The following is a 13815-nucleotide window of genomic DNA, read 5'->3' as shown; positions in this document are numbered from 1 at the left end:
TTAAAACCAATTGTTGACTGTCGCTGGCTAAAAATGATTGAACCTATGGTGTTGGCGTAATTGTTAGGATGACTATAGGGGTTTGGCGGGGTTTGCCTCAATGTGAGCTCAATGCTTGTTGTTCGTCCTTGGAACGAAATAATACGCTTTGAAGGTATGTTTAACGTTTGTTATACCTACCTATTTTGTTTCTCTCATCATCGGATCAAGTTCCTTAAATATCGTCCAATTGGTGACTAGTGAAGGTGAGCTTTACTGCGGTGGGTGTGTTGGTTAGTGAAGTTCACTCCTGGTCTTTTACCCTCTAGTCTCTCTGAACATATTTCGCGTGTTATAAATAGAGTTGCACATTGAATTGCTAGTTACAGTCTGCGTGATCAGGGATTCCATTTTGAATCGAGGATGGGCCGGCGTGGCTTATGAGTTGTGTCCATGATGGAGCTCCGCTCATGGTGGTTGAGTCATTACTGTTAGCTGTAATGCATTGGTGGGTTTAATGTTTTGTAAGGGTTTCTTTATTATTGGGCATGTACGGATCTTGTTTTACTTCGCATGTGGTTTTTTCTAAGTAGTTCTCGAGAATATTGGCTAAAGAGACCCTCTTCATATGTGTTTATCTTAAACATTGTTCTTAGTCATTGGATTCTTTGAGTCGGTATCTTATAATTCAATAAGACTTGTACTATGCATGGACAAGGTTAGGATAAAAAGTGCAAGGACAGTCTCAGGCCATTACCTGAGTTAGGCTAAGACAATTGTGTAGGTGCTTAATGGAGATTAAGTTCACAGAGCGCAATCAACTTAGATTTATTGTATAGAGAGTTACATGTCAAGCAATTCTAAGTTGCAATCATGCAGATTAATCCTTTGATCTAATACATCATGGTTGTCTTGTTACATGTATGCCCTAGGGCTATTAAGGTGCTACGTCTGGTCATCCTTTTATCCAAAGTGGCATGTAAATGTATAACAAGGGATCTCTAGCTTTTTATAAATGAAAGTAGAATACTCTACGACATGAACAAGGAATCCTCAATTGGGGTACTAAGCATGATCAAGATAAATTCTTGATAGCTGAACAATAGAATCATGTATATGTAAAAGGATCACATTTGGAGTTGACATAGACTATCCATACCCTAGCAATGTGATTGAGAGTATTGTTAAAGAGGGCTTGTACTGCATCGTAAGTTGCAATTGAATAGTTTTCCTTATATTTTACATCGACTTGGGGACTATGATGTAGAGCTAGGTGTCACTCATAGTTAGTGAAGCCTTGAAAAGTCAATAATGAATTGTTCACAATAAGGTGGATTAAAAGCTTGTTTTCAATATGTCAAAATGGTCAAAGAGTTTGAATCGTCACACGGCCTCGTCAATTAGAACTTAATGATCGTAGACCCGATTCCTTGTATGAGATGATTACAAAGTATTGGAATGACTAATGTGATTAATCAAAAGGAGGAAATAATTAATTAAATTATTTAATTAATTATCATAGCGGTTTAATTTCTAAATTGGGCTTCGAAATTATTTTGGGTTGATCTAGGCTCAGCGGACTCGATCCCACTTAACCACATTAAGTCATTTGGTGACTTATATTGAGAGAAAGCCCAAAAGGTCCAAGAAACCCTATGGCCAGTTTTGGGTAGGGTGAGTGGGATTTGGATTTTTATTTTTTACTTTAAAATTCAAAGGAAAACTTTCCAAGAAGCCAACTCTTTCCATTTCTCAACAGACTCAACATTGACTCATCAATTGCATGCAAAGCTCTCTATCGGCTCTCTCTCTTGCATGAATGTCTCTAAGAGAAAGAAAAAGGAGAAAGAAAGGTAAACAAAAGGAAGAAGGAAGAGTACTTCTCTCGTTGTATTCATCCTAAAAAGTGAACTAAGGTAGTGAAGTTTAAGGAGAGAAACCAAACACTCCACCACCACCACATGTTATAAGTATGCCCTGAAAGCCACTCGTTAAATGTAAATCAATAAATGAATTCAGGGAATGTAAATAACGTAAGAGACAAGTAATCTAAGGTAGTTAGATAGATACCTCGAAAGGATTAGCGTCTTAGGAAGTACCTCAGTCGAATCAATGGCTCAAAGACTAAATAATTGTGATAAGTTGAGACATTTCTCTTATGTTCATTCCTAAAAGTTCATAGTCATAGGATTGTCAATTGGGCAAACAATCCGCTAAGGCTAGTATGTGTTATGTCAACTCAATTGTCAGTATGACTTGTCTCAAGTCATCAGTGTTAGACACTAAGACAAATGCATAGGTGATCAAAAGGTTATTGAGTTCACTAAACAATGATCAACAACGAGTTCTTATACACATGTTATGAAAAAACTCGTAAGTTGCAATAATGTAAAGTAGTCATTTGACCTGAGACACCACAGTTGCTTTGTGGCTACGCCTTCATGCTTCTAGCATTGTTGGGATCATTACAACAAGGGATCTCTAGCCTTCAATCATGGAAGGAGAATATAATGTAACATGATTCGGGAGTCTTTGGTCAAAGCATGTGAATATGATTTAGGAAGAATGCTCCATATCGCATTTACAAGAATCATATGGATAGTAATCACATTGGAGACATGAATGACTATCAACTGAAACCATGCAATAAAGAGTATTGAATTAGACAAGGACCGTATTGCAAAGCAATTGTAATTGAATAGGTTTTACACCACTTTTACTTAGCTTGGGTAGTCATGACATACTGCTAAGTGTTACTTATGGCTTGTGGCAGCTTTTATAGGGAGAATTAGTAGTAAATTTTAATTCACAATCGATTAGTAAGAGTTACAATCGCTCATTGTCTCGCTAATTAGAACCTAATAGATCATACATCATGTAAAGATATTTAAGAAATATAACTTAAATGGATAAGCATAATTAAACATTTTAATTGAGTATGGTTGAGATTAATTAACTTGTTAATTAATCAAACGAATAAGTTCAAAATGAGTTTTAAATTAGTTTCGGGTTTCACGACCCAATGTGCCTTGGTCCATAAAGCCCAATAAGCTTTAAGTTGCATGACAACTTAAAACAAAATGAACAAGCCCAATGAAAAAGGGTGGACGGCTATACATGAGGGTTAGTTTTTCACTAAAGCTACTCAAATTAGTAAACCCTAGAAGCTACAAGGACGACATAGAAGAGAGGTGGAGACCAAAAAGGAATTTAGACTCCCTTGTATTGATGTGTAAACAACAGTACTATATATATATTTATGTATATATATATATATATGTATATATGTAGGGTTAGGTCAATCCTTATTATACAGGAATTCTGTAGTAATTACAAACATCAATATTTACATATTGTCAAACCGCTTCCATGAGGGAGGAACCAGGAACGGGCCTTGTATCGATGAAACTTGAACCCATGAAGCTGACCACCCACGGTCCCCTGCCCTACTTTGAGAACAACTTTGATCTCGGCGGCAACCTGGAACCAGGAACCAGCCAAGGCCGCCTGCTCCCATTCGACAACGGCGACTTTCCAGATTACGACGATATCGACTCCTACTTGCCAGATTACAATGCTATTGACGACGAATAATTCAATTTCGGAGAGGGCCATGTCTCTATTTTCCATGATTCAATTATCAATGCTCAGATGGCCTCGATGGCGGAATACCAGATGATAAGGGGACTACCAGATACGCCGGAATTGCAAACCCCGAAGCTACCAAAAAAGGGAGAATTGATTATTCTCAAGGATCCTGTTGTCACGTACTGTGTAGTTTGTAACGCGTACGTCGACCACGAGACTCTTCACGGCAAAAATGACAAGGATGATTCTGGCTCTCACTGTCCCTATGAATGTAGTGTTTGTTTGAAGTTCGGTCACATGGATATACATTGCCCGTACCAGTACCATGTACGCAAGGGCGCGGAAGTTGGCCATGGCGGTGTACTAGTCTGCATCTGTTTTAATACGGAGGGTGGGTAGGACGTGCTGTCGTGAAAAGGGGTCGTGTTCGTAGTGTTAATAACACATGACAGACTACCCCGAGAAAATGCACAAGACCGAGTTGATCCTGGATTAAATTATATTTATGTTAGTTGTGGTAGCTAGATATGTGGAACTGGCTGATAGCTTTTGTTCTTGCTACTGTTTATGTTGCCGTGCTAGTTTCGTTGAGTCAACTCGTTTTAAAGCCAATGGAATAAAATCTGATTACCTTGCGGAGAAGAATTTGGAACCAACGGTTCCAGTCTAACACCTACCATCGAACAATCTTACAGTTATTCCCCTGTAATGAAAACTTTGAAGAAGAAAAATGCGTCCGGTTAAAAGGCATCGAACATAAGCAATGATATATATAAACACTCGGGCACTAAACATAGTACACAAGTTCAATGACAAGTTCACTCAGCCAAACATATAAATACTAGTTTTGGTTCCCACCGTCGGATCATTCCAACAATCAAACTCCGAGCCTTTTGGTTTGGAAATTCATTGCGGATTGATATGGGATCACTTGGCTCACAAGAGTTTATGGCGGGATGGAGGAAACAAGGGATGAGTGAGGATTCGGTGCTTCAACAGATTGCGTTTGGTCTATGGTGTAACTGGAAATGTAGGAATGAAGCTTGGTTTAATGATAATCGAATTTTGCCTTGCATCGTGATCGATTTGTGGCAGCGCCAGGTTACGGTATTTAATGCGGCTATGGCTGAGGAGGACGGAGCGGGAGATCAAAGGATGAGACAGGTGGACGCAGGGGACAAATTTCAGGCCGAGGGTGCTGTGAATGGATGGCGAAAGCCGGATTCTGGAAGCTTAAAATTGAATTGTGATGCGGCTTGGAGGAAAGAATCAAGGTTAGGAGGAGTGGGTGGGCGCTACGTGACTTTGCTGGAATTCCAAAGATGGCGGGAGGAAAGGGTGCGGATAAGGTATTTATCACCTATTATGGCTGAGGCGGCCGCGATTCGTCAGCGGCTAGAGATGTAGAGGTGGAAACCGATTCGAAGGGGCTGATTCAAATGCTCAATAAGGAGGTTCAACTTCAAGCGGACGTGTCAATGGAGTTTGGGCTATGATGCCTTCTTTTCAGTTGGTGAAGTTTATCTACATTCTCGTCAGTATAATCATGCAGCCATATGGTGGCGTTCTACGTTCATAAGCATGTCAAAAGTTTTGGCTGGGATTAATTAGAACTACAATTTTTTTTTAATATCTTAGGAGAAGATGCAAATGTTTCGAATTTGATTGACTAATATAATTCCATATTTCGACCCAAAAAAAAAAAAAAAAAGAAAGAAAAAAAATAACCCGTAGGTGTTGTGAATCTTCTTGGTTCTGGTTTGGAAGAGGTGCACGAGTTACGGTGATCGTGGTGATGGTAGTACGGACGCACTGTAGCCCGACTCTATTTCATGATTGTCATCATACTCAACAATTTAAAAACAAAATTATCAAGTTCAAGAGTATCTTATACTCTGAGTGTTTTAACCGTTTGGATTTTTATTTTTGTATATTTAAAAAAAAAATTAACAGCTAAAACACTCGGTAGTATCTTATACTTCGAGGCACTGAAGAAATCCCACAATTTAAGCCGCGAACAAAAACGGGTAATAATTGTGTTTCTCCATAAAAAACAATTTCTACCTCGCAGTAAGTGCATTTTGAGTGTTTGCTTTAACTAATTGCAGTAGTACATTCTTTCGGATGCAATCCAACTCGTCATGTGAGAAGACAGCATGGCTTAAACTAGGACAACGAACAACAAAGGATGTTCGGTATGCAATGTGCTTACTCTCTTGAACTGAAATTGAAAGATCCATAAACGTCGACCAGAAGACAGATCCATAAACGAACTGACATGGCGCCTTCCTTTCCTTATGCCTGGTGGAGATGTTGGGTACAACAAAGAGAACGCAGAAAGCAACCGTCACCGTTGCATGAAACCAGAAATGCTCCGGTACAAACACTATCAAGAAACAAAAAAGCGCATTTTAACTGACAAAAGGTGGCCGAAAATGTGGATGTGCACAAACTTGCTCAACAGCATCTATAATACATTTCTTAAACAGCATCAATTGAGGAGTTCTAATTGAGATACATGGGTGAAATAATATCTATGTATGTAAAAATATTAAAAATATAAAACTAATCATTCGCCCAACGAACCTCAAGAGCTACCATCCATTACTCTCCGAAAGAGTTCCACTGGGGCTGCAATTAAAAGAAAATTAAATTGATACCATATTGGTAATAGAATGTGAATCCTATACTAAATTGATAGTGAATTATGAAGTGGTATAAGTTAATCTTACCAGGCAACCCAGTGAACCTCTCAAACTGTTCATATGCCTGTCCAATGAACATCTCCAACCCACTAACAACTATGGCCCCGGACTCTTTTGCATCTTTCAAGAGTCGGGTCATTTTGGGGGTGTAGACGGCATCAAAAACCAACGAGTAAGATCTCAGAGCATGCTGCAAAAACAGAAATCCACTAAATCTTTTTCTATAAAAGTGACCTAAATAACATTTGGTGATATTTTGTCAGTTATAAAAAAATCCATATAAGAATATGGTTGGATTGGTAGCAAGACGTCCCAGGTTTGATGTTCCAAGCCATCATAGATGTATGGGTTTCCAGGTACATTTGGCCAAAAAAATAAAAAAATAAAAAAATAAAAAAACTTCAAACTGATGAAACCCAAGGACCTAACTAGTCAGTTTCCTTAGTTCAAATCTATCGAGTCTGTCTCCTTTTACTTCATCAGATGGTAAATTTTTAATATTGTTTTTCCACATTTGATTTTTCGCTCTGGTTGCCTTCAAATCTTTTAGCTCAGATCATTGTAGGCATGTTCAAATACAGTCAAGTATTTTAATACGACAACCTATAATAAATAATTCAGCAAAATGGGAGGGCAGCAAACCTTAGAAATTGGTGTCTCATCAACTTTTGGTTGCATGCCAATAGATGTTGTATTTGCAAGAATCATGCCATCCTCTGGGTGGAAATTATCTAAATCAGCAAGAGACAAAGCATCCCCTCCAATTGTGTCTGCAAGTTCTCTGGCTCGATCTTTAACAAAATAAAAAATCAATCATAAGAACAAAAAATCAGAGTGATGTTATTTTATATAAGGTTAAGGAAAAATGAAAATGCAGAAGAGAGGATAAGAAACAAAGAAACAAATTCTGTAGCCAACATGATATACCAATCCGAAGTACAGAAATGTCAAGCAAAGATTTCGCATGCAGCACATGTCTAGAACATCAAAAAGCATGGGAGCATGAATCTATACAACAATAAAATAAAATACACTTCAACGGTTGGGTAAAGCTTCATATCTCATACTACTGATGCAAAACTCATTGATATTTTTCTCAGGAGAAGATGGGAAAGGATGCAAGTTTGATCTGCTCCATGGTGTCATGTTAAATATGAGCTTTTAGTTCTAAGAGATTGGTTACTTAAAATATATGACACCGTCTTCTCAAAATTTATCACTGCATGAAACTACAAAGTGAACGAAAATGTTGCAGATGACACCACCGGCTTACATAATGAAATTTCTCAAGAAAACGGATCAAATCTTTACACCCACATGAATGCACTCTAGCAATCACCTTATGTAAACCCTGGCAATCACCTAATCACCAGAGACCTTAACAATACTACCATTCCGGAAGTAAGCGTCGAGCTTTTCTCTCCTAAATTAACCTCCTAGGCAAACATACCGAGCGCTGAACCAAATAGCATAGTAAGTCCAGGTAGGCTATGAGAATATGGCACACAGAAAAATAAAGGAACATTGCGTTCTGCGCTAAGGGTGAAAGATTAAACACTACGGAGACATATACACAAGCTCCTTTAAACCAAATTATCTTCAGAATCTATTTATTTTTAATATCCTTAGTTGCTTTTTCCAAAGAATGAAATGTCCCTTCAACCATCTTTACTTATGATCTCAATTTTGATTTTCAATAAAAGAAAGATAAGGATGCTGAAATGCTGTATAAATGGAGTTTTTACTGTTCTAATAGACAATGTAAAAGAGCAATAATGAGCATGGATAATATAAATTGACGCATAAGAAAAATGAAAACTGTTAATGAAATGCTGAGAAAATAGATCAGAAAAGCAGGTAGTTTATGAGCTAATAAAAGATGGAAGAAAAGAAAGTAAACGTAGAACCAACCATAAGTGCGATTGGCAATTGCAATCCTTGCGCCCTTCTGTTTTGCACCATAAGCAAGTGCCTTTCCAGCACCTCCAGCACCAATAACAACAAACAGCCTACCAGCTAAAGGTGAACCAGTTAAACTGACACTATTATGTGAACCTGTAAAGTAAAAGTGGGAAGCCAGAAAACCTTAAAAGAAGATTCTTGCCAGAACAAAGAAAGAAGAAAAAACTTAGCTAGTACAACATAATAGTAACCTTTCAGTCCGTCTTCAATAGCTGAGATAGCCCCTACATAGTCCGTATTGAATCCAAATAACTTCCCATCAGTTGGTCTCCGTATGATACAATTAATAGCTCCTATGGCCTGAATATTTTAATAAAGATAAAAGCCAATTATTTATGGATAGCATGACTCAGAGGTAAGCTAACTACTCAAATGGAGATTGTGAGCACCGTAATATGAATGGTTTCTTCACTACCTTTGCAACTGGATCAACTTCATCACAACACTCAAGTGCAGCTTCCTTGTGCGGAATTGTAACGCTGTGTTAGAAATGAAGACTATAAGATGTGATCATGATGTATAAATTTTTGACACTAGGGATGAGAAATAGAAAAATGAACCTGAAACCAGCAAAATCCTTTGAGGAGTAAGTATGGAGAAACTTTGCAATGTCATCTACCAACAAATGTACATAAACTCCATTGAAACATACTGACTTGAATGCTTCGTTGTACAACATAGGTGATTTGCTGTGGCTGACAGGCTTCCCAATAATGCCAAACACTTTTGTGTCAGGCCCTATTTGCCTAAAATTGTATAGATGTAAAATATTCTTGATAGTTGGTTGACCAGGAGCTGAAACAATTCCTGAGTCAAGCGAACCAAAAGTAAGAAAACCACCAAATTTTGCGCAAAGGATCCGTGAAATCAACCCCTTCTCACCCATTACAAGTCCTATCGTCGGGACCTGAAATTCCATGAAGGGGTCAATTTTGTTTTTATCATACAGAGAATTAAAAAAAAAAAAATTAAATGACTAAGGAGAAGACATTTGGCGCGAGCCTGTAGTGAGTTCACAGATTAAGAGAGATAGTGATGTAAACAGAATCACTTCAATTACCGTTGGAACCCAGATTTCTAAAGGGAATCCAAGAGAAGCCTTAGGAGAAACTGATTTTACTGGTAAAATTCATCTAAACTGGTCTGCCCCCGCCAAAACTAGGTAATAACCTTTATAGTACATTACTAAATTCCCCCAGATCTTTCCAGATAGGCCCTTTAAGTTTTCTGTATTGATAACTTCTCCATAACAACTACCCATATAGCATTAATAATCTCCTAGAACCCCCTTAGACTTCCCTCACATTGTAATTACTTAAATACTAAAAACAGTGACTTAAATTCAGCTCACTATGGGAATAAACAATGGGCCAAAATTTGAAGGTGCAATGCAAAAGCATATCACCTACACTGCTTACTTGAGAATGCACAGTTACGTGAAAAATGCGTGCTACATCCGTGATATCCAAAGCACTGGTTGCAATCTTAACTATGTCAGCTCCAGTGGCTTGTATTTTTGCAACAAGATTTCCAAGAGCCTCAACTGATGGAGTTTCTTGATAGTTGTGAGAAGAGACAATAACTTTAAACTTTTCAGGCTTCTTCCCATATATGGAGTCAATGAATTCATGAGCAACCTTGAAAAAAAGTTAATAACATAAGAACAAGGTAATTCAGGATTAACCCCTTGGGGTTAGTCCAAGTGGTGTGAGGGAGGATTGGGAAAGGGTTCGGATTAGAATAGGTCAAACATTTGATCCCTTCCAATGTAACCCAAAAAAAAGACAAAAAATTCTAATTCAGGTTTAACATCCTAGTGTGACAAATTTAAAATGGAAAAGGAAAGATAAATGATGTTTCCAATATCTTTGCGACGATGGCAGTAGTAAGGATACATTGTTTAGATTTGAAACACAAAAGAATGTATTCACATGCTTCTTCATCGATAGTTCATTTCATTGCACAAGTTTAGAGTTCTTATACACATCTGGCAATCCATAAACAGCTCTCAAACAATTATTCGGTAGTGTAGACTTAGGAGGAACTAAACAACATCACTTCCTTTCCATTTGACTCTAACTTTTGAATCATCCTAACAAACAAGGACCGAAAAGTTTAAAAAGAAAATGGGAAGAGAAAGACCTTAATAAGTTCTCCTTACTATCATTGTATCTAGCAACTATGAAGGACAAAATGAATGAGATCATGTTACACATCTTATGATTCCATCATACCAAAGAAAAAAGTTTTCAAGTTATACACTTGTAAGAGATCAACCTGAAGCTCAACATCAATGAAATCAGCACCGAGCTCCATTGCTAATCGAAGTGCATCCAGTCGATATTTTTCATCACCATCATACTGACCACCTTCCCACTTTGGTCTACAAAAGTACATAATATCAGTCTTGTCAGATATTATCTCACTGCGAGATTCATAAGGTCATAACAGTCCAAAAACTGTTAATAACGAGCAAAGAAACACTTCATAAGAAGATAAACTGAAAGGTTCACCAACAAGAAAATAAAATCAATTAACATAAACACTTGAAAGATAATGCAATGAAATTTAATGAGAATAATTGTTGTATCCATCCGAGTGATAAATCGTCATTATGGCGATGTCGACTTAAACTCGTGTTTAATACAACAATATAACAACCATCCCTAAATCCAACCAATTCTAACCCTTAAAATAAGGGCGTGCCGCAAACAATCTCAATCATATAAGAAATTCATGGTAAAATACCTATACGTGACAAGTGTTGGCAAAGGGGATTCTTTAATAAGGATCTTGAGATCTTCATTGCAATTGAAGTCTTTTAAATGATCCAACCTAACCTCCACAAGGTCAGCACCAAGGGCTTTGGCCTTGCCCATATCAATCACCATTTTATCGACGGATTCCGCCATTATCGGAGCACAAATGACGGTCGAACTCCTCCTCACGCCGTCAACTCCCACTTGCAGGCCATCAGAAGCAAGCTAAAATTCCCAAAAAAACAAAATTAAAAAAAATTGCAGAAATTCGACAATATTCACACTATTGAAGGTAAAATTTCTCTGAATCGAATATAAAATTAGTTCAAGAATCTAATTAGTTATTTAAGACAAAAATGCTGAAAAATATGAAACAGTTTGACCATTTATAACCTTATATATTTTCCTGGCAGCCAATCAGAATAACAGAACAAGATAAATAGCAAAAAATAGATCATCCCAATTATTTCAAGTTCTACATCTTCTTTTAGTTGCTGATAGAAATTACAGAAATTCAGAAAAATATAAACCAATTTTTTGGGTTTTATATCTTAATCTGGGTCGTGCCGGCAGGCAAATGGAAGAGAAAAGCAGAGGCGCAGTGCAGAGATATTGGTAATTGCTGAGAAGATTTATTTACCAAAACGTTTTGGGGAGAATCCATCGGAGTGTTTGAGGGACGTCGCCGGAAAGACGCTGCTGCTTTTGGTGTTGGGATTGGTGCGATGCAGCGCACAGTGATGTGGTAGGTGTCAAAAGAGGGATGAGTTTGGTAGGAATTTTTGCCATTGAGTTCTGGTGGGCGCGCCTCGCGACCACTTACCTTTTTTTTATTGGAACTTAGTACCGTTTGAGACGAGACGAGACGAGACGAGACGAGACGAGACGGAACGGAAAGGAATGAGACAGGATAGGACAGGACAGAATGAAGGTTTCGTGTTATGTTTGGTACGTGCAGGACAGAATGGGACAGTTGTTCCATTCTGCGTTTGGTACTCGTTGGACTGAACGGAATTAAAAGATTGAATGATCAATTTTACCCTTGTTCTGTCTGTTGTTTAGTACTATGTTTATATGTGGGACGGGACGTGACACTTTTTTTTTTATTATTATTGTTTTAATTTTTTTTTTTTTAACTTGTTCATATTTGAACACATATATGTTATCTATATTTTTTACAGTAGTACATGGCTAAAGATATATTATGCCATTTCTTGACTGAAGACATGGCTGAAGAAGCAAAACGAAAAACAATGGCAGAGAATTTAGAGAGAGAAAGTGAATGACTAAAGATTGTATTCCTTGAACAATGAATGAATTACACAGAGAGAGGTGTTTGTTATTCATACAAGTATTCTTTGCTTCATGATAATTCACATTTTGCATGCATTTATATCTTCCATATTTGGCGTCTTTGTGATGTTTGTGGAGTAAACTGGTTGCATTTTACATTATTTGGTGTTAGTGTGCAGCCAAGTGTGTAATAGGATCAATTGGAAGGCAAATGAAGTAAAAATACTCCTTTTGGTAGCTGAGCATTATTCCAAACGTGGAGAGGATTCTGGGGAGTTAATTTGAAATCCAAATGAGGAATCTAGGACTAATTTGGCTGCTGGAATCTCAGGAAAAGATGGGGAACGAAAGTGGTGCAATTCGGCCATATTGGGTGGTCCTAAACAAGGCAAAAACATTGGAGTCAGATTGGGCACTTCCAGCACATCTTGCCGTGCACTCACATGCATGTCCAGCTCCCTTTTGCACTTCCAGCACCAAAACATGCACTCACATGCAATTCCAGCACATCTTGTCGTGCATTCCTTTGCCTTTCCAGCTCACATTTGCATAGCAACTCCACTCTTCCTGATGGCAGCCATATTCCCTCCCATTCTCTCCCTATAAAACCATGCAAAATCACTTCTTTTAGGGGGGGATTTCCATGATTCACACACCCTAGCCGCTCCACCTCTGTCCATATCCTCTCCCATTTGCAGAAACCATTCAACCTTAGCCGCTCCACCTTCATTTACAACATACTTGGAGAACCAACACCGAAGGCCACTCTTAAGGGATTTCGACATCAGTTTTGCTTCAAGGGTTCCTTCTCCTTAATTCTATGTTCACTCATGTTATATATTTTTATGTCAAACATTCTGTAAACATGAAGCGTAACTAATCTCTTTCTAGGGATTCGATGTAGCCTTGCAAGATTGCCATGTAGTTAATTCAGAATGCTCAGTTGATCCATCTATTTCTTGTTTCATTCTCTGATTTAATTGTGACTTTGTGTGTTGATTTGAATGTTTGATCACCATTTGAATTAACCACAGGTTGTTTAGCCAAGATTAAAGTACACATCATGCATATTCTTGGTGGATATGTGAATGAATGAAGGGAATGTTTGGCAAACATCCTGCCGAGTGTTTCCTTTGGTTTTATGAAAGTTTCTTGTGCGTGACACATTCTTGATTAGGAATCGAAGTTGCACATCACAATTAGGCTCATGATTAGGAACATTTGATCAAATCCACACATCATATGGTCGATCATATCTAAGTGAAACAAACTCAAGAAATAGGTAGATGGCTGAGTATAAACTGACTTAGCAAACGTGGACTTGGTTTAACAATGGTGAAACCGAATCCCTAGCTTCATCTCCATTGGTGCTATCCCATTTTATTATTGGTTGATTCATTTACTTGTGTTTATTTCATTTTCGTGTGTTTTCAAGCTACAACAACAAATCTATCTAAATTGATTAGTTTTATTCTCTAATAGGGTTCTTGCAAAACAAGTGGTTGTATAGGTCCAATTAGTCCCTGTGG

At 37.8% G+C, this 13815-nt stretch overlaps 1 protein-coding gene across 3 annotated transcripts; it reads right to left on the bottom strand.

Annotated features, from left to right (window-relative positions):
- Positions 1 to 5513: 5513 nt before the first annotated feature.
- Positions 5514 to 11972, bottom strand: LOC137734700 (bifunctional 3-dehydroquinate dehydratase/shikimate dehydrogenase, chloroplastic). Of its 3 annotated transcripts, none has more exons than XM_068473972.2 (12): positions 11634 to 11972; positions 10983 to 11218; positions 10512 to 10617; positions 9653 to 9871; positions 8795 to 9141; positions 8650 to 8713; positions 8426 to 8534; positions 8184 to 8327; positions 6915 to 7063; positions 6300 to 6462; positions 6154 to 6198; positions 5514 to 5953 (listed from the first exon to the last, which is right to left on the bottom strand). In XM_068473972.2, the coding sequence occupies exons 1-11, from the start codon at positions 11655 to 11657 to the stop codon at positions 6155 to 6157; spliced, it is 1605 nt and encodes a 534-aa protein (XP_068330073.1). In that variant the 5' UTR covers positions 11658 to 11972; the 3' UTR covers positions 5514 to 5953; position 6154. The 3 variants fall into 3 exon arrangements, with proteins under 3 accessions (XP_068330073.1, XP_068330066.1, XP_068330081.1); XM_068473965.2 differs by having other exon boundaries at positions 9644 to 9871; positions 11634 to 11799; XM_068473980.2 differs by lacking the exon at positions 9653 to 9871 and having other exon boundaries at positions 11634 to 11801.
- Positions 11973 to 13815: the final 1843 nt, after the last annotated feature.

This window comes from Pyrus communis, chromosome 15, assembly GCF_041283825.1.
Source record: "Pyrus communis isolate YQ-2024b chromosome 15, ASM4128382v1, whole genome shotgun sequence".
NCBI lineage: Eukaryota > Viridiplantae > Streptophyta > Magnoliopsida > Rosales > Rosaceae > Pyrus > Pyrus communis.
The sequence above is the reverse complement of the archived record's forward strand: the minus strand, read 5'-3'. Positions and strand labels throughout refer to the sequence as shown.